The sequence below is a fragment of the Dromiciops gliroides genome, chromosome 2 (assembly GCF_019393635.1).
Source record: "Dromiciops gliroides isolate mDroGli1 chromosome 2, mDroGli1.pri, whole genome shotgun sequence".
Taxonomy (NCBI): domain Eukaryota; kingdom Metazoa; phylum Chordata; class Mammalia; order Microbiotheria; family Microbiotheriidae; genus Dromiciops; species Dromiciops gliroides.
The window spans coordinates 87,402,729-87,424,124 of record NC_057862.1 but is presented as its reverse complement, the minus strand read 5'-3'; the positions used below and the strand labels follow the sequence as shown (position 1 = coordinate 87,424,124).

General features: G+C 39.3%; 1 protein-coding gene across 1 annotated transcript in view; it reads left to right on the top strand.

Moving 5' to 3' along the window:
* Positions 1–21,396, top strand: part of DMBT1 (deleted in malignant brain tumors 1) — a 79,196-nt gene that overhangs the window by 31,867 nt on the left and 25,933 nt on the right. The window contains exons 13-24 of the mRNA XM_043986672.1: positions 2,631–2,660; positions 4,404–4,460; positions 5,341–5,658; positions 7,247–7,276; positions 9,252–9,281; positions 10,297–10,614; positions 12,073–12,102; positions 14,309–14,338; positions 14,721–15,038; positions 16,327–16,356; positions 17,184–17,210; positions 20,267–20,420. Coding sequence (XP_043842607.1) covers positions 2,631–2,660; positions 4,404–4,460; positions 5,341–5,658; positions 7,247–7,276; positions 9,252–9,281; positions 10,297–10,614; positions 12,073–12,102; positions 14,309–14,338; positions 14,721–15,038; positions 16,327–16,356; positions 17,184–17,210; positions 20,267–20,420 — 1,372 coding nt within the window. The remainder of the gene's footprint in view (positions 1–2,630; positions 2,661–4,403; positions 4,461–5,340; positions 5,659–7,246; positions 7,277–9,251; positions 9,282–10,296; positions 10,615–12,072; positions 12,103–14,308; positions 14,339–14,720; positions 15,039–16,326; positions 16,357–17,183; positions 17,211–20,266; positions 20,421–21,396) is intronic.

Genomic DNA, 21,396 nt, shown 5'->3' with positions numbered 1-21,396 from the left:
TAAGCTTCTCAGAGGTGGAGAGTACTGAGGATCTGTGATTCTTGGAGTTAAGGAGAGAACTTGGTTTATTTTTTCCAAGAGCAACTCACTATCCTTTTCTCCAGTGATGGTAATAACACTTGAAAGAGGGATTGTTGAGGGAAAGGGTGGTCCTGGAGAAAGAGCCCTAGTTTGGAAGTTGTCGAATTGTTTTAAAACGTTGACTCTGTCTCTTAATTATTTCTAAGACCTTTGCCAGTTACTTAATCACTCTGTGAGATTAAAATTGGATATTAGATCATAAATCTCCCCTACTTAACTTTTCCCTTAATTTATCTCCCAGACTAGTAAATGGAAGAAGCTTCTGGTTTTCTAGATAGAGCTTTTATTGGATGGTAGTCACAAGGTGATGTTGATTAGAAGGATAGGAAAATAGAAATACAATACAAATCGTCTTAAGTCTAGGCTTAGTCTATATTCTGTATAAAACTCACCAAAACTGAAGGCCACTTTTGGGGAGAGAGACCGAGTCAAGCGCGTGCTGTTAACCGAGAGCCGGGCCAAGTCAAACTCCAGTCCGAGTCTGTCTGTGCAGCGCAGCCAGGAGACCAGCGGAGCAGAAAAAAGCCCCACTTCCGTTCTCTCCTTGCCTTTTCAGCTCGCACCCCGGAAGTCGAGTGCATAAGCAGGCAGTCTGACATGCGCAGCAGGCGCACTGGCGTGCGTAGCTCATGCCATTGGTCTCCTCCCAGAAAGGGTGGTCCTTAAAGAAAAACTGGCGTCTTTCAATTATCCTAACCGACTGTTAAAAAAACTTTCATATTTTTTTACTACAACTCTAAGTCTCAGTTTCATTATGGGTAAAAGGAAGAAGTCTGAAATGGATGCCCTAATTTAAAAAAAAACTTAAAAAAATTTTTTTATTTAAAGTTTTAAGTTCCAAATTCTATCCCTAACTTCCTACAGCCTTCCCTTTTCCCCTCCCTGAGATAGTAAGCAATCAGAAGTAGGTTACACATGTGGGATTATGTAAAACTTTACATATTAGTCATTTTGTATAAGAAGACCAGAATAAAGGAAACGAAAAGAAAGTGAAACATAGTATCCTCCAGTCTGTATTCAATCAATATCAGTTTTTTTTTTCCTGGAGGAGGATACTATGCTTCATCATTAGTACCTTGGGATTGTCTTGGATTATTGTTGACAATAGCTAAGTCATTCACATTTCTTCCTTGAACAATATTGCTGTTGCTTTATACAACATTCTCCTGATTCTGTTCACTTCATTATGCATCAGTTCATGTTAAGTCTTTCAAGGTTTTTCTGAAATCATCTTGCTTTTCATTTCTTATTGCACAATAACATTCCATTACAATCATATAGCACAGCTTGTCTAGCAATTCCCCAATCAGTGAGTATCACTTTGACTTCCTATTTTAGCCACCATAAAAAGAGTTGATATAAATATTTTTATACAAACAGGTCCTTTTCCATTTTTCTGGATCTTTTGGGGATATAGAAATAACAGTGGTATGTGCTAGATCAAAGGATATATGCAGTTTTATAGGCCTATGGGCATAGTTCCAAATTGCTCTCCAGAATTGTTGGATCAATGTCCAACTCCACCAACAGTGCGTTGGTGTCCTAGTTTTCCCACATATCTCTTCTAGCTCTAAATTTATTATCATATTGTCCTGTCACTCATGCACCTTTGTAATTCCTAGAACATTTTAAATGAATCCAAGGTGCCAATTTACTTCCAAATATTATTAACTCAATTTATTTTCTTAAATAAGAGAATACTCTTTTCAATTTGAAATAAGTGAATCCTTATGGACAAGACAAAACCTTTATCTGCTGGAGAGTATATGCATGTATTCTGTAGGTAGCAAAGACTAGAAAACATTGTTTCACTTGAAGTTGAAACAAGCAATTAGGGTCCTTTTCCTGAGTGGCTCAATTATCAAACATAATGTTCTGATCACTCAGGGCATCTAGTTTCTTGATGCTAGATTCAAGAAAGGGTAGAGTTTGAATGATAATACAAGGATATCTAACCCAAGTTATACCTATTATATATAAGGAAATTGAGCTTGAGAGATATTAAGGGACTGGCCAAAAATCATGTAGCTGGTAAGTGACAAAGAGCTGAGTCTTGAACCCACATTTCTTGATTTTTTTGGTCCAGAGCCCTTAGCTCTTTGTTCTTGGTCCTTAATTGGGCTTTACTAGGCCTGACACTGTGACGGTTATGTCATACTGGGTAGGATTTAACAGTGACAATATTGACAGTTATGTTGGTAACTATTGGCTACTGCCAATTCTATTTGACCTCAACGTCAGCTAGCATAGCTCAGTGACCTCCCATAAAATGAATCATCTTTGTGCATACTTCCCAGAATTCTTAAAGGAGAGACTAGCCAGGTGTACTTTAGTGGGTATTCCTTTCATCAAGTGTTAGCTGAAGTTGTTGTTAGAATTCCTTCCAAATCTCAAATTCTGTGACTGTGAATTTCTTGTTCATCTTTTTGATGTATGCTATGGACATCCGTTATTCCTTCATGGGTTAGGAGTATTGATTTCCTATTCCTATCTGTCACTTCTGTCTCTAAAATATGTCCATGTTTGATTTGACCTTCTCTTACTTGTAGAAGCCAGTACATCAATTCCACCTGCCACTGGTAAGTATGAGTTCTTTCTTATTCAATATCATGGCATTCTATATGAGAAAAATCTAATGCATTTTCTAGCATTGTAGAGAAATGGTGCTTTTCTCCTCTGCAGTGATGTGAATGACATGAGCTGAGACTATGTGAAGAAATTTCATTTTAGTTCTATCCCCCAAATACTTCTCCCATCTGACTGACCCTTCCTGTGTGTTGTGATGGGTTCCAGAGATTGTCCTATTGACAAAGTTTTTTATAGTTCCAATTATTTTGAATTAACATTTGTTCTTTTGATTCTCTGAGTTTTGAAAATTTTACAAAAGAGAAATTCTATAGAATCTGTGATCATGTCTAATCTTTGTTAAAAAGTTCATGGCATAGCTAAGTGGTCATTTCTATGAGATTATAGGAATCCAGGTTAATGTATCTTCTCTGCAGTTTGAAACTCTAGATTCTATTGCATGTTCTTCTAGTCTCATCTTCTTTTTCTCTTCTCCTCTATACAAGTTCTTCTCTTTTCTATTTCCCCTTCCCCTTTCCTTCTTTTCACTGAATTTTATATTTAGTAAACCTTCCATTACTTCCACTGTTTTATTTTCAGGCTTTTATTCTGAAAATATTGAATAGTCCCTGTGGTTTCTACCTACTGTCCCCATTTTTCTAAGTTTACAATATCAGATTCTTTTCAATTTCCAACCCTTGCCTTTCCTTGTCCTCTCTTGCCTTTCCTTGCTTTGCCTTCCCTTCCCTTCCTTTCCCTTCCCTTCCCTTCCCTTCCCTACCCTTTCTTTTCTTTCCCTTCCCTTTTCCCATTATTTTCCCCCTTTCCCCTTTCCATTGCTTTGCTTTCTCATCCATTCCTTTTATTAAGAACATAGAGGGGGCAGTAGGTGGCACAGTGGAGAAAGCACTGGCCCTGGATTCAGGAGGACCTGATTTCAAATCCGACTTCAGATACTTGAAACTTACTAGCTCTATGACCCTGGGCAAGTCACTTAACCCTCATTGCCCTGAAAAAACAGACAAACAAACCTTGCTTTATTTTAGCTGTTTTCAAGGATTCACTTGTTATTTTGATTATTAGAGTTTCAAAAATATTACAAAAGAGAAATCTTATATAAGCAGTGGTCATGTGTAATCTTTATTTTAAAACTTTCAAGGCCGAGCTAAGTGGTCATTTCTAGGAGATAGTCTCATATTCTTTTTTCTCTTCTTCTCTATACAAGTTCTTCTCTTTTCTCATTTTCCTCCCCCTTTCCTTCTTTTCTTTTAATTTTATATTTAGTAAAACTTCCATTACTACTGTTGTTTTATTTTCAATCTTTCATCCTGAAATTATTGACAGTCCCTATGATTTCTACTTCTTGTCCCCAATTTTAGGTCGTAAGCTTACACTATCAGATCCTCTTCAATTTCCTACCCTTGTCTTGTCTTGCCTTGACTCCTTTGTCTTCCCTTGACTGCTTTGTCTTGCCTCCCTTCACTGGCCATTCCTTTAATTAAGAACATATGGACAAACCTTACTTCATTTTAGCTATTTTCAAGGATGCCTTTAATTCCAGTTTGTTTGTGTTTTGTGCAATCTTCTCATTTCAAAAACAACAAGACCCTCAGAATGTGGGCAGATGATGCTTTCCTAAAAGAATATGTAAAGAAGTACTTCTGATGTCCGTACAGTTAGTATTGAAATGAACAGGCACTTTGAGGGAATAGCATCTAATCCTGTGATGAAATTGATTTAGACCTTATCTCTTCTAGGAGCAACAGAATTTCCAACTCCTCAGACACCTTTCTCCACTGCCATATATGGAACAGGTAATGCTTCCTATCCTGCCATTCCCTTTCTGTGATTCTCTAATGAGTTTTCTTTAGAGAAAAGAGTTGATACAAAAATGTGAGCACCTTTAAATTCAATTGCTTCCATATACTATTAAGTGCATCAAGTATTCAAGGCATGTGCTAGTCTCTGTGGATACAGAGAAAATTTCTTTCAATTCCCACGTTTCCTAGTTTTCTTCTCATTCCTTTTTTTTCTTCCTTGTCTTCATTCATTCTTCTCTTCCTCCTTAGTGAATTATTTCCTTGCCTCTCTCTTTCCTTCCTTCTTTCTTCCCCTGCTTTTCCCATTCTGTTCTTCTTTTCCTCTATTCTCCTCATTCTTCTTTTTCAAATAATGCCCTTTTGCAGTCTCAGCAGACATGATTTGAGAAAACCCTATAAGTTAAGTCCATAAAGTGAAGGGGGGTGAACCAAAAGGCCTGACCATGGAGGAAGCATCAGTATGGTTTCTCTGTGATGGAGATGGTGTTGGGGCCACTAAATGCTATGTGGACAGATTAGGACTTAGAGTATTAGAAAGAAAACTTAGTTCCTTCAATGTTTTAGATGAAGCAAATTAGGAAGATTTAGGCTTGGTTTATGAATTGCTGTTGATGCTTAAGTAGGGAGATTATGTGGCATGCCAGGATCCCACAAAGAGGTGGAATACTTGCTATGGGTGTGATAGCACTTACCTCCTCAGGCTCTGGTCCTCTTTTCCTTGGGCTTCTCTGGCCTAAGGACAGGACTAAAGTAGATTCCCCATCTCAGTAATCCCAGGCCCTTTGAAGGTTTGGGGAAGTGCCTAAGCAGCCAAGGACTCTATCCCTGAGGGAGGAGACTACCATGGAAATGCTTCCTTCTTCCTTTGCATCAGATTCTGGACTGGCCTTGACACTGGTGAATGGAGGAGAAAGATGCCAGGGTCGAGTTGAAGTGCAGTACCAAGGATCCTGGGGCACTGTTTGTGATGACAGCTGGGATTTGAACGATGCCAACGTTGTCTGCAGGCAGCTGGGTTGTGGATATGCAGTGTCAGCTCCAGGAAGTGCCCGATTTGGTCAGGGCACTGGCAACATTGTCTTGGATGATGTGAGTTGCTCTGGGTCTGAATCCTACCTGTGGAACTGTCCCCATAGAGGCTGGCTTTCCCACAACTGCAACCATGGTGAGGACGCCAGTGTCATCTGCTCAGGTAAGGTCTCTCTGGGAAACATCTCTCCTTCTTTTCTGGGGTAAATCCTGCCAGGGGACATTTTTCTTGGATGAGATTCTTCTTGTCCTGAGATTTTTGAGAGTTCTTTCCTGCCCAGAAATGTCGACAGATTTCTTAGAGGGAGAGAGTACTGAGTATCAGTGACTGCTAGAGTTAAGGAGAGAACTTGGTTCATTTTTTCCAAGACCCAGTCACTATCCTTTTCTCCAGTGATGGTAATAACATTGAGAGAGGAATTGTTGAGGGAAAGGGTGGTCCTGGGGAGAGAGCCCTAGTTTGGGAGTCATAGAATTGGATTAAAACTTTGAGTCTATCTTTCATTATTGCTATGCCCTTTGCCAATTACTTAATCACTCTGGGCCTCATTTTCCTTAGAGGTAAAGGGAAGGAGCTAGACTGGGTACCTTTTAACATCTCTTCTACCCCTAAATTTATTATGCTCTTTCCCTCTTACGCCTGCCCCTTTGTAATTCCTGGAACACTTCAAAGGAATCCAAGGTACCAAGTTTTCCTCCAAATATTATGAACTCAGTTCCTTTTTCCTCAAATAAGGGAATACTCCTTTCAGTTTGAACAAGGTGAATCCCCATGGACAGGAGAAAACGTTTCCCTAGTGGAGACTATTTGTATGTTCTGTGTAGGTAGCAGAGACTGGTTCTTCAGACAACATCCTCCCTTCTCATTAAGTTGAAACAATCAGTCATGGTCCTTTTCCCTAATGGCACAAGAATCAACCAAAATAATTACTGATCACAGATTTTAAAAGACCACACTTTATAGATGGTGCTCAGTTTTTGATCATACATTCAAGAATGGTTAGAACTTGAATGTTTATGCAATGCATGTGGTCCAAGTTAGGTCTATTTCTGATGAGGAAACTGAGCCCAAGAGACATTAAGAGATTGGCTAAAGGTCAACCAGCTAGTAAGTGACAAAGAGCTTAAACCCAGATTTTTTGCTTTTTTGGTATAGTGCCCTTAGCTCTTGTTTCTTGACTCTTAATTGGGCCTTGTTGGGCTTGGCTCTGTGATGGCTTTGTCATACTGGTTAGGATTCAGCAGTGACACTGGTGAAGATTAAGTCTCCACTTTTCTTTGGCCACAAGGTCAGCCTGCATAGTTCAGTGATCTCCCATAAAGTGAATCATCTTTACTTAACCTTCCATGATTTATTCAAGGAAAGCATTGTACAACCACTAGCCAGGTGAACTGAGGCACAAGAGAACAGAACAGAACATATTTTGAATTCTCAAAATATGGTTTCTGGAACTAAGCACATTATTTCACACGTGGTCTGGCCAGGTTGTGTGAGGATTATTGTTCTCTTGTGCCTTGTTCTGTTCTGTTCTTTCATCAAGTCCTTTCATCAAGTGCTGGCCCTAAGTGGTTGTTAGGGGTCCTTCCAAATCTCCGATTCTGTGACTGTGAATTTCTTGTTGATCTTTGTGATGTGTGCTATGGAAATCCCTCATTCCTTGGTGGGCTAAGAGTATTGACTTCTTATTCCTATCTGTCACTTCTGTCTCTAAAATATCTCTATGTCTGATTTGACTATCTCTCTCTCGTAGAAGCCAGTACATCAATTCCACCTACTACTGGTAAGTTTGAGTTCTTTCTTATTTAATATCATGACTTTCTATATGAGAGATGGTGCTTTTCTCCTCTGCATTGATGTGAATGGGATGAGCAGAGACTATATGAAGAAACTTCATTTTAGTTCTCTTCCCCAAATACTTCTTCCTTCTGACTGACCCTTCCTGGGTGTTGTGATGGGTCCTAGATTTCATATTATTTCTGAAATTCTTTAATGCCACGAATTATTTTATATTAGCATCTTTTGATTCTTTTAGTTTTAGAAATTCTACCAAAGGAAAAGTTCCACATAAAAAGTCATCATGTCTACTCTTTATTTGAAAACTCTTGGACCTAAATTTCCATTTAATGCAAATTATATGAATCAAGGTTAATCTCTCTTCTGCTATTAACAATTCTAGCTTCTATTGTTTTTGTCCATTCTCACCTTGTCTTGTCTCTTTCCATCTTTTAAACGTCCCCTCTTCTCCTTTTTCCCTTTTTCCTTCCCCTCTCTTCTTTTAGTTTTGTATTTAATAAACCTTGCATTACTCCCACTGTCTTATTTTTCCAGCTATTATTTTGAGATAATTGAATACTCAGTATGGTTTCTACCTGCTGACCACAATTTCTTTCCTCTTAAATTTACAACAATAGGATATATAAAGTTTCCTTCCTTTCTCTGCATTCCTCTTCCCTTTCCTATTTTTTATTCTGTTCCATTCCATTCCCTTCCCTTTCCTTCTCATCCTTTTATTCTTTTCATTTTCTTTCCCTTCCTCTGTTGTTTCTCCCCCATTTCTTTTCTATTGCTTTGCTTTCCTTTTTTCTTTCTTTTTCCTAAAAACATATTACTGAATCTTCCAAATTTCAGCTTTTTAATGAAATGCCTTTCCTAAAAGACTGTCCAAGGAGGTGCTCCTGATGTCTGTATTTGTGGTTGTAAGGAAATGAGCAGGCACTTTGAGGGAGTACCCTCTCATGGAGAGATGAGATTGAATTTGACCTTTTCACTTTGAGAAAGAGCTGCCTTTCCAACCACTCAGTCACCAGTATACACAACATATGGAACAGGCAATGCTTCCTATATTGCCATTCTCTTTTTGTGAATCTCTGATAAGTTTTGGTCAGAGAAATAGAGTTGATACAAAGATATGAGCATCTTTAAATAGCAATTCAATTTTTTGCACATACTTTTATTAAGTGCATCCAATGTTCAAGGTGTTTGCTAGTCACAGTGGATATACCTATCAAATGGGTACATTCCTGTCCCCCCCACCCCCAAATTTGCAGTTGGCTAGGAGTCTGTCTTATGTATGGAGATAAGCATAAAACAAGGTAAATGTAGCCATTGAGGAATAAAGCTGAGGAATTGAGGGAAGATATCCCCATAGAGATGGCACCTGAGGTTAACCTTGCTGTGAGTCAGGACTTCTGAAAGCTAAAGCAAGATGAGGAGGAATCCTGTTTCGGGTAGAAGGCATAGCTCAAAAGAATGCCTAAGGGGATGTGTGATAGTGTCAAAGTCAAAGATCTGCTAGGTGTATATACTTATACTTTAAAACTTCTTATGGAAAACCATCTGATATTAGAAAGTCTTCTAGAAACCAAATCTATACACACATATAAATATAAATAAACACACACACACACACACATATGGATTTGTGTGTAAGCCATTCCCATAATTATTTTAATAATGGCTCAGCATGGGAATGATTGATGGCATTAATTTCTGAGAATATTTTGCTGGAGATCAAAACTTCTAACACAGGTCTGTCATTGCATGTCTGGACTGTTCTGTAAAAAAGAACCTGGCATTTATGTCTGAGAAGATCTTTCTCAAATTCTGTGACTGTGAATTTCTTGTTGATCTTTGTGATGTGTGCTATGGAAATCCCTCATTCCTTGGTGGGCTAAGACTATTGACTTCTTATTCCTATCTGTCACTTCTGTCTCTAAAATATCTCTATGTCTGATTTGACTATCTCTCTCTCGTAGAAGCCAGTACATCAATTCCACCTACTACTGGTAAGTTTGAGTTCTTTCTTATTCAATATTTGACATGTTACAAAAGGGTTTTTAGCTGATGACCTTCAGGTGGAAAGGAGGGCAGCCAGAAGGATGTTTCATAAGCTTCATGCTGTTTCTCTATAAAAGAAGGTCAGGAGAAGGTCCTCTTGGCACGTGGACTTTTTGCTCTTGTAGAATGTGGAATGAGGGTTTGAAGAGGGCCTGTCTCATTGATGCTATATGTGAAGACTCTGATGGGCACATGGGAATGTAAAAGATACACATGGCCTTGGAACTTTTCTTATCATTTTCTAGAGACCAAAATTTCTTTCCATTCCCATTTTTCTTGGTTTAATTTTCAATGTTTTCTTTCTTCCTTGCCTTCATTCACTCTTCTATTTATCCTTACTTCCTTATTTCATTTCCTCTCTCTTTCCTTCCTTCCTTCTTCCCCTTGCCTTTCCCATTCTGTTCTTTTTCTCTGTTTTACTCACTCTCCTTCAAATTACTCTGTTTTGTAGTCTCAGAAGATGTGATTTTTAAAAATCTTGAAGTTAGGGGCATAAATTGAAATGGGTTGACCCTAATGGCCTGACCATGGAGGAATCATCAGTTTAGTTTCTCTGAACTAGCTGGTATAGTTGCCATTAATGCTATGCAGACAGATTGGGATTTGGAAGCATTAGAAAGTAAATTTAAAATTAGATGCTCCTTTGTCTTAAATAAAGGAAATTAGGAATGTTTAGGGTTAGTTCATCATTACCTGTTGGTCCTTTAAGCAGGGAGATTATGTGGCATGCCAGGATCCCACAAAGAGGTGGAATACTTGCTATGGGTGTGATAGCACTTACCTCCTCAGGCTCTGGTCCTCTTTTCCTTGGGCTTCTCTGGCCTTAGGACAGGACTAAAGTAGATTCCCCATCTCAGTAATCCCAGGCCCTTTGAAGGTTTGGGGAAGTGTCTAAGCAGCCAAGGACTCTATCCCTGAGGGAGGAGACTACCATGGAAATGCTTCCTTCTTCCTTTGCATCAGATTCTGGACTGGCCTTGACACTGGTGAATGGAGGAGAAAGATGCCAGGGTCGAGTTGAAGTGCAGTACCAAGGATCCTGGGGCACTGTTTGTGATGACAGCTGGGATTTGAACGATGCCAACGTTGTCTGCAGGCAGCTGGGTTGTGGATATGCAGTGTCAGCTCCAGGAAGTGCCCGATTTGGTCAGGGCACTGGCAACATTGTCTTGGATGATGTGAGTTGCTCTGGGTCTGAATCCTACCTGTGGAACTGTCCCCATAGAGGCTGGCTTTCCCACAACTGCAACCATGGTGAGGATGCCAGTGTCATCTGCTCAGGTAAGGTCTCTCTGGGAAACAGCTGCTCCTTCTTTTCTGGGGTAAATCCTGTCAGGGGACATTTTTCTTGGATGAGATTCTTCTTGTCCTGAGATTGTTGAGAGTTCTTTCCTACCCAGAAATATTGACAAGCTTCTCAGAGTTAGAGAGTACTGAGTATCAGTGACTGCTATAGTTAAGGAGAGAACTTGGTTCATTTTCCAAAACCCAGTCACTATCCTTTTCTCCAGTGATGGTAATAACATTGAGAGAGGAATTGTTGAGGGAAAGGGTGGTCCTGGGGAGAGAGCCCTAGTTTGGGAGTCATAGAATTGGGTTAAAACTTTGAGTCTGTCTCTCATTATTGCTATGACCATTGCCAATTACTTAATCACTCTGGGCCTCATTTTCCTTAGAGGTAAAGGGAAGGGGCTAGACTGGGTACCTTTTAACATCTCTTCTACCCCTAAATTTATTATGCTCTTTCCCTCTTACGCCTGCCCCTTTGTAATTCCTGGAACACTTCAAAGGAATCCAAGGTACCAAGTTTTCCTCCAAATATTATGAACTCAGTTCCTTTTTCCTCAAATAAGGGAATACTCCTTTCAGTTTGAACAAGGTGAATCCCCATGGACAGGAGAAAACGTTTCCCTAGTGGAGACTATTTGTATGTTCTGTGTAGGTAGCAGAGACTGGTTCTTCAGACAACATCCTCCCTTCTCATTAAGTTGAAACAATCAGTTATGGTCCTTGTCCCTAATGGCACTAAGTATCAACTAAAATAATTACTGATCACAGATTTTAAAAGACCACACTTTATAGATGGCACTCAGTATTTTATGATGGATTCAAGAATTTTTAGAGCTTGAATGTTTATGCAAGGCAATGTGGTCCAAGCTATGTCTATTGCAAATGAGGAACCTGAGCCCAAGTGACATTAAGAGATTGACTAAAGGTCAGCTAGTAAGTGACAAAGAGCTTAAACCCAGATTTTTTGCTTTTTTGGTCTAGTGCCCTTAGCTATTGTTTCTTGACTCTTAATTGGGCCTTGTTGGACTTGGCTCTGTGATGGCTTTGTCATACTGGTTAGGATTCAGCAGTGACACTGTTGAAGATTAAGTGGGTAATAGTCTCCATTTTTCTTTGGCCACAGGATCATCTTGCATAGCTCAGTGACCTCCCATAAAGTGAATCATCTTTGCATGACCTTCCTTGAATTATTCAAGGAGAGCATTGTATAGCCACTAGCCAGGTGTGCTGTAGCAGGTATTCCTTTCATCAAGCATTGGCCTAGGTGGTTGTTAGGGTTCTTTCCAAATCTTAAATTCTGTGACTGTGAATTTCTTGTTGATCTTTATGGTGTGTGCTATGGATATTCCTCATTCCTTGGTGGGCTAGGAGTATTGACTTGCTATTCCTATATGTCACTTCTGTCTCTAAAATATGTCTGTGTCTGATTTGACCTTCTTTCTCTTGTAGAAGCCAGTACATCACTTCCACCTACCACTGGTAAGTCTGCGTTCTTTCTTATTCATTATCATGGCTTTCTATATGATAAAAACCTAATGTATTTTCTAGCATTGTAAAGACCTGAGTCTTTTCTCCTCTGCAGTGATGTGAATGAGATGAGCTGAGACTATGTGAAGAAAATTCATTTTAGTTCTATCCCCCAAATACTTATTTCTTTTGACTGACCCTTCCTGAATGTTGTGATGGGTCCCAGAGATTTTCCTATTGGCAAAGTTTCTTTATAGTTCCAATTATTTTAAATTACCTTTTTTTCTTTTGATTCTTTATGTTTCAATAATATGACAAAAGAGAAATCCTATAGAAGCAGTGATCATGTCTAATCTTTATTTTAAAACATTTAGGGAATAGCTAAGTGGTCATTTCTAGGAGATTATAGGAATCCAGGATAATCTATCTTTTCTGTAGTTTGAAATTCCAGATTTTATTACATTTTTCCTAGTCTCATCTTCTGTTTTCTCTCCTGCTCTCTTCAATTTCTCCTATCTCTTTTTCTATCCCCTTCTCTCCTTTTCTTTTAATTGTATATTTAGGAAACCTTCCATTACTTTCACTGTTTTATTTTAAATCTTTCATTCTGAAATTATCAGTAGTCCCTATGATTTCTACCTCCTGTCGCCATTTTTTTGACTCTTATGTTTACACTATCAGATTCTTTTTGGTTTTCTACCCTTGCCTCTCCTTGCCTTTCTTTCCCTTCCCTTTCTCATTATTGTTCCCTTGTCCCCTTTCCATTGCTTTGCTTTCTTATCTAAGTTCAAATCCAGCCTCAGACACTTAACACTTACTAGTTGTGTGACCCCGGACAAGTCACTTAACCCCAATTGCCTCACCAAAAAAAAAAAAAAAAAAAAAAAAGAACCTATGGACAAACCTTGATTGATTTTAGCTATTTTCAAGGATGCCTTTAATTCCAGTTTTTTTTTGTGTTTTGTCCAATCCTCTCATTTAAAAAATAAGACCCTCAGAATGTGGGCAGATGATGCTTTCCTCAAAGAATATGTAAAGAAGTGCTTCTGATGCCTGAACTTCTGGAGGTTAGTATTTTCCTCAAACAAGGGAATATTCCTTTCAATTTGGACCATGTGAATCCCCATGGACAGGAGAAAACCTTTCCCTAGTGGAGATTATTTGTATGTTCTGTGTAGGTAGTAGAGACTAGTTCTTCAGACATCATCCTCCGTTCACATTAAGTTGAAACAACCAGTTATGATCCTTTCCCTTAATGGCACCAAATATCAACCAAAATTATTGATCACAGATTTTGAAAGACCACACTTTATAGATGGCACTCAGTTTTTTGATGATGGATTCAAGAATTCTTAGAGCTTGAATGTTTATGCAAGGGCATGTGGTCCAAGCTTTCCAAATACTCATTACTTTTAGAGGAGGTAGATTTTTCTGTTTTGGAAACCATTCCCAACAATTATTCTCCATGTAAGCAGCTTTATACTTTTTATGTGAGAGAAATAGATGGTTTAAAGCAGCTTTAAGACGTTAAGTATTTATCCACAGAAACTTTCCGCAGCATTTTTAGAGGCCAAAAAATCTTTCCTTTCCCACTTTTTTGATTTTCTTCTTTTTTCCTTTCTTTCTTCCCTTCATTCATTTTGTCTTTTCTTAGTTGATTCTTTCCTTTCCTCTCCCCTTCCTTACTCCCCTTGCTTTACCCATTCCATTTTTTTTTCCTCTTCTCCTCATACTCCTTCTCCAAATAACTCTTTTGTAGTCTCAGCAGATATGGATTTTTGTATGTTTGTTTCTTTGTTTCAGGGCAATGAGGGTTAAGTGACTTGCCCAGGGTCACACAGCTAGTAAGTGTCAAGTGTCCAAGGCAGGATTTGAACTCAGGTCCTCCTGAATCCAGCTTGTGCTTTATCCACTGCACCCCCTAGCTGCCCCCAGATATGTTTTTTTTAAGCTTTTAGTCAAGTCCATGAATTGAGATAGAATGACCCAAAAGGCCTGATCGTAGAGGAAGTATCAATTTAGTGTCTGTGATGGAGATGGTGTTATGGCCACTAAATGCTATGTGAACAGATACATAGTACATACATACATACATAGATGCCTAGTACATAGTAACTGTTTAAGAGGTACCTGTTGGGGGATTTTAGACGTCCTGCCCAATAAAACTTTCCCTATAAAATAGGATTTGTTTAATCTTTTGACCTTACCTTTCTTACAGAAGCTGCTTCAACAATTTCACCCACCATAGGTAAGTCGAGTTCCTTTTGTACTCAGCACTGAAGCTTCCTATTTGAGTAAAACCTGTTTTCTTTACTCAGAAATATTGGAAAGAAAAATCACACAGCTTCTCAAATGTTCCAGGGTCATTTCCCCTTTCCTCTGTTCCCCTTTCATCTTGCCTTTCTAGCTTCCATTTCCCCTTTATTCCCTTTCACTAGATTACATATACATGTGAGTGTGTGTGCGTGTGTCTGTGTGCACACTAAGATATGACTTAAAGGGAGTTTCCAACTTAGCAGTCCCAGCCCCTTCTGAGCCTTTAGGGAAGTCTCTAAAAGCCTGTAGGTTTCATACCTGAGGAAGGACACTGAAACAGCATTTGTTCTTTCCCCTCCTCTCCCTTGTATCAGATTCTGGTCTGTCCTTGACACTGGTGAATGGAGGAGAAAGATGCCAGGGTCGAGTTGAAGTGTGGTACCAAGGATCCTGGGGCACTGTTTGTGATGACGAGTGGGATTTGAGCGATGCCAATGTTGTCTGCAGGCAGCTGGGCTGTGGATATGCTGTGTCAGCTCCAGGAAGTGCCCGGTTTGGTCAGGGCACTGGCAGAATTGTCCTGGATAATGTGCGGTGTTCTGGGTCTGAATTTTACCTGTGGAACTGTCCCCATAATGGGTGGCTTTCCCACAACTGTAACCATGGTGAGGACGCCAGTGTCATCTGCTCAGGTATCATCTCTCTGGGAAACATCAGTTTCCTTTCTGGAAGGACTCCTATATCATAGGAGGAGGGTTCTTTTCACCTTCACATTAATATTTATACAATTAGGGGACTGCTAGATGGTGCAGTGGATAGAGCACCGGCCCTGGATTCAGGAGTACCTGAGTTCAAATCTGACCTCAGACACTTAACACTTACTAGCTTTGTGACCCTGGGCAAGTCACTTAACCCCAATTGCCTCACCAAAAAAAAAAATTTATACAATGAACTAAGACTTAGACTAAGAACTCTTTTGTTAGATTCCCCAAAGGACTTGTACAGACCCTTCCTGACCATTTTGGCAGAGCTGATGTTCTTACCTTGTCATATCAGCAGTGTTAATATATAGTTCCCATTATTTTGAATTCGAACTTGTTCTAATTTCTTTCTAATGATTTTCCTAAAGCATTTATCTGACAAGGTCACTTCCTGTTCAGTAATGCCATTTGGGGGAATGGAGCAGGAGGGAAACACATTACTTAAGCATTTATCCTGTTCAAGACCCTGTGTTTATCAATTTACAAATATCTAATTTCGCCCTCACAACAACCCTGTAAGGTAACTGCTATTGTTATTTCTCTTTTCCTAGTTAAGGAAACTGAGGCAGACAGGTTAAATGACTTTCCCAGGGTCACAAAGCTAGTAATTGGCTGAAGTTGGATTGGGACTCGAGTTTCCCTGACTCCAGATCCAGTTCTCTATCCGCAGGGCCACCTAGATGCTTCTGCTCCCTATCAATCAAAATAAGCTTCTCTGTCATTTAAATGTCTTCCTAACCTATAACTCCTTCCCATCCTCTTACTTATTACATATCTGCCCATGCTATAGTCCAGGTGTGATAGCTCACTTGCCACTCCTTACACATAATGCTCCATCTCCCTTCTCCTTCCTTCTGTCCTTCCTCCTCCCCTCTGTCTCCCTCTGGCCTCTGGCTACCTTCAAGACCACCTTCTGCAGGAAGACCTTCTTTCTTCTTCCCTCCTTCTTTTCTGTCCCCCCTCCCAAACTACTCTGCATGGAACCTTTCTACACACCAATTTATGTAGATGTTATCACTCCTATCAGAATGCAAGCTCCTCATGGGCATGGATTTTTTTTCTTTGGCTTTTTCTTTATGTCCCCTAGTGCTTAGCACAGTGCCTAGTACACAGTAACTGTTGAAGAGGTACCTGTTGGGGGATTTTAGACGTCCTGCCCAATAAAACTTTCCCTATAAAATAGGATTTGTTTAATCTTTTGACCTTATCTTTCTTACAGAAGCTGCTTCAACAATTTCACCCACCACGAGTAAGTCTGGTTCCTTTTGTACTCAACACTGAGGCTTCCTATTTGAGTAAAACCTGCTTTCTTTACTAGTGATCCAGAAGGTGGTGGGATTTTTTTCCCTACTATGATGCCCATCCCATGAGCTGAGGTCATGTTAAGAGCTCTCATTTATAGCCCAAAATTATCCAATTCATCTGACTCACCCTTCTGGGGAGCTTCAAGAGTCCTGGTCTCTACATCTAATCCTATTGACTGAATTTGCTCATTGCTGCATTGTTTTGAGTTAGAGTTCGCCATTATAATTCTTTTAGCTTTAGAAATATTGCCAAACTAAAAGTTTCTTTATAAAATGCTATGATATTTAATTTTAATTCCTTTGGAGGCAATTGGGGTTAAGTGACTTGCCCAGGATCACACAGCTTAGTAAAGGTCTAAGGCAGGATTTGAACTTGGGTTCTTTTGATTCCATGGCAGGTGCTCTATCCACTGTGGCAGTGCACTGCCCTTTAATTTTAGGTTATCATTCTCTTGCTCTTGTATGAATCATGTTTAAGCCCTTTTCTCTGAAATATATAAGTTTAGGTACTATTCTTGCCTTTTTTTTAACCCTCTGTTTTTACATACAGTGAATCTTGCATTGTTCTAGATCCTTAGATAAACAAAGAAAAAAAGTTTTCATTCTTTTAGGTTTCAAGCCAACTCCTTTAGAGAAATCAGTCCACTTGATCACTTTTCTACTGCTTCTTACCAGAATAAAGAACTCTGAGCATTAATTCTTATCCAAGTTTGCATACTTTGGGACTATTGCTATTCCTTCCTTTTAAAAAAATTTTTTTTTCTCTTTCTAGGTTGGTGGCATCCAACAACCACAGATGGTAAGCTTAAACCAGAGAAGAGAATCAAAAGGCCCAAATAGCACCAGGCTGGTGGCCAATCTTGCTGCTGGCAAATAAGTACCATAGAATATCAATATTGTCGTTTGACTGATTGAAGTGAATGAGCTCAGTCTTGGATGCTCAATTCCTTTTTTTGGTTTGTTTTGTTTTTCTAACTGTAGGAAGCAGAAAAAGGATAATTCCAGAGATACTGTATTTTAGAACTATTACTTTCACTATAACAACTGCTTCCCTTCCCTGCCAAAGATCCAGAAAAAAAACCCAAACTTTTATTTCATTGAAAGCCTCAAGGCTGAACTCTAGAAATTAACTGTAGTGTGCAGACCTATATTACATATCTCACTTAAGCTATGATTTGTCCAACCATTCCTGTAAATTTCCCCCATATTAGGCAATGTCCAATACATTTCCCTTTAATTTGAGCTCTAGGTGACAGAATTGATCATTGTTCTACATTTTGCTTGAGATAATGATATAAAGACATGGTCAAGAGCCTGGCAGTTTGGTCTAAGCAACGTTTTCTATAAGGTTGAGAGGTTCAATCTGAGCCATTCACAAATCTCCCACCTTGGAGATCCATGAATTCTGGAGGAAAAAACCTTTCTAAGCACTGATCTTGGAATAAGGGGAAATGGACTTTAGTTCTTGCTCTTAGAATTGGTATAAGCAGGGGCAAGTCACTTCACTTCTTTGAATCTTAGTTTTCTCATTTATAAAAGGGGGATATCTATACTATCAACCTCATGAAGTTGTAATATTTCTTTTTTTCTGGGGCAATGAGGGTTAAGTGACTTGCCCAGGGTCACACAGCTAGTAAGAGTCAAGTGTCTGAAGCCAGATTTGAACTCAGGTCCTCCTGAATCCAGGGCCAGTGCTTTATTCACTGCACCACCTAGCTTCCCCCAACAATTAATTTTTTTAAAAAGAAGAGGAAAAAGCCAACAAAACCAATCAGCCCGTTGAAAAAATATTGGTGTGGTATTCCTCCGAGGTCATCTAGTGTAACCAGTGCTTGAGCAAGAATTTCTTGTACAACCTATTCAATAATCCAGTCTTTGTCTGAAAACCTGTAGGAGGCTCAGCCTCTCAAGGTAGCCCATTTCTCTTTTGGATAGCTCTTTTTGTTACCAAGTTCTACCAAGACTTGATCCATCTCTTTACAATTTTCAACCAGTGCTCCTAGTTCTAACCTTTGAGGCAGAACAAAACAAGCTTAATCCCTCTTCTGAACTGCAGACCTTTAAATACTTAAATCCAGCTATCAAGTCCCCTCTAAGTATTTTCTTCTCTAAGCTAAATATTCCCAAACTCCTTCAACAGATTCTCATGTAGCATATCTCAAGGTGCTTCATTGTCCTGGTGGTTGGTTCTTTGTCCACTTTTCTAAAAATCATTATCTTTCCTAAAAAGTGGTACTCAAAATCTAACATAGAAATTGTCTAAACAGGGTAGATGAACACTTCAGATAGTTTATTCCTGGATCCCCTGCCTCTCAGTGCAATTTACTATTGTATCATCTGTTCTGGTTGCCTGTCATCTGTTGAATATTTTTGAGTTTGCCATGCACTAAAGTCTCTGAATCTTTAGATAGGATGCTATCTGACCATGCCTTTCCCACATAGTACTTGTGAAATGGAATTTTTAAATCCCAGGCTAAGAGTCACTGAATTTCATCTCATTATATTTAGTCCAACATTCTAGTATGTTGAGGTTAGTCAGTTTACCTCCACTTTTCAGATGGCTCTAATTTTTAGGATTTGGGGGTAGTACAAATCTGTGATAGAAAAACAAATTTACTATATTTTTTTGATTTCTTGAGCATGGTTCAGTCTGATATGAATTTCAGGGTTTTGCTAGAGTTGGTATATGGAAGCTGGGAAGCTTGCTTCCCTTTTCAGGGGGCATTTTGACAGGAAATCTCTTTGAGACTGATTTTCAAATTCAAGTCTATTCTGAGAATCAATGGTAAACCATCCATTTCCCATGCTAGTTGGAAATTAAATAGAAATATTGGCGTTGTATATACCAATGGCATGAAAATTCTGGGATCTAGAGGGAGAGAAGCATAGTAGATACCATGTAGATAGAGATCAAAGACTTGATGTTGTCATCATAGTTCCTTAAAAATTCAGAATAAAATCTGTTGGATTGAGACCAAAGTCCCAAACTCAGCCTTTATAGTATCATACATGTAGAGCTGGAAGAGTGTTTAGAGGTTGTCAAACTTAACCAAATCATTTTACTAATAGGGAAACTAAGGTCAGAGAGATGAAATGACTTGCCCAAGGTCACACAGGTAGTAAATAGAAGAGGCAGGATTTCAACACAAGTCTTGTGAATCCTTCCTTCCCTCCTTCCTTCTTTCCACAAAGGATCATTTCAGAGGTGGGGAGGGAGGGAGGGAGGGAGGGAGAGAGAGAGAGAGAGAGAGAGAGAGAGAGAGAGAGAGAGAGAGAGAGAGAGAGAGAGAGAGAGAATGAGCAGATAGCAGAGGCAGAAACTCAGAGATTAAGGGAGACAGACAAAGATAGAAGCAGCCTGAGAGACAGAGACAGAAAAGGAGAAGCAAAAGAAAGGACTCTGGTCACTAAAATGCTATTAGGATAGGGATGAACTTAGCATTAGTCATCACATGAAAATGAAACACCCAAAGTATAGGAAAAGTCCTGGTTTCCAAAGATTTGCAAAGAATGAGTCAGCAAGGCAAGTGAGGGCTCTAATGACCAATGTTGAAGGTCTATCCCTTAAAGAGGCTCTTATACCCTTTCTGTTTTTTCTCCCCCCAAGACATGACTGAATGATAATTCCTATCGCAACTATCCCAGTCCCTTTGAGATGTTGGGGAAGTCCCCAAGAGCCCTGAGATTTCCATCCTGAGGAAAGACATCAAAATGAATTTGCTCTCCTTCCCCCCTTATAGCAGATTATGGTCTGGGCTTGACACTAGTGGTAAAGAACATGAGGGACCAATGAACAGAAGGTTTACATGGGAGCCATGAAGGAAATATTCACTTTCCACTCTTTCTCTCTTCTAGTGAGTCCTCCTACTTGTGGCGGCTTCTTTTTGAATGCCTCTGGGTCATTTACAAGTCCTTCATATCCTTCATTCTACCCAAACAATGTCAACTGCGTCTGGGAGATAGAAGTGAATTACACTTCCAGGATAAATCTGGGCTTCAATTACCTGCAGTAAGTAATACCACAGTGATACACATACAGGACAGTGTCCATTCAGTACTCACGTGCACGCGCGCGCGCGCACACACACACACACACACACACACAAATGTGCATAATTCTAGTTGCTGGCTGATAGGGTTTTTTTTGGGTTTTTTTGGCGGGGCAATGGGGGTTAAGTGACTTGCCCAGGGTCACACAGCTAGTAAGTGTCAAGTGTCTGAGGCCGGATTTGAACTCAGGTACTCCTGAATCCAGGGCCAGCGCTTTAACCACTGCGCCATCTAGCTGCCCCTTGATAGGTTTTAATAGTTTCATTTTATGTTAATTATATTTATATTATATACATATACATATACATTGTATATACACGCATATACATACACATATGCATATATATGCACCTGTGCAAGTCAGTTAATTCCATTTGTCTCCATTTTCTCATCTGTAAAATGAAGGGAATGGCAAGCCACTCCAGCATCTTTGCCAAGAAAACTCCAAACAGGGTCATGAAAAGTTGAACATGACTGAAAAGACTGAACAACACAAAATATATTAAGTTGGTTTTATATGTATATATATATATATATATATATATATATACATAGATGTGTATATACATATTTATCTACAAATGTGTCTGTATTTATTTAAAAAGATGATGATACGATTAGTTACCTACTATGTGCCCAGCACTGATCTAAGTGCTTTAGACACATTGTCTCATTTGATCCTCATAACAGCTCTGGGAGGTAGCTATCATTATTGTCTTCATCTTAAAGTTGGGGAAACTGAGGAAAACAGAAATTAAATGACCTGCCCATACAGCTAGTAAGTATTTGAGGCTGGATTTGAACTCAAGTCCTTACTCCAGATGGGCACTGTGCCACCGAACTGCCCAGTTTAGTAGTCTCTTCATTGACACAAATTATAACCTCCTCTGTCCTTCGAGGATGGTTTTCATGATTTCACAGGATCAGTATTTAGA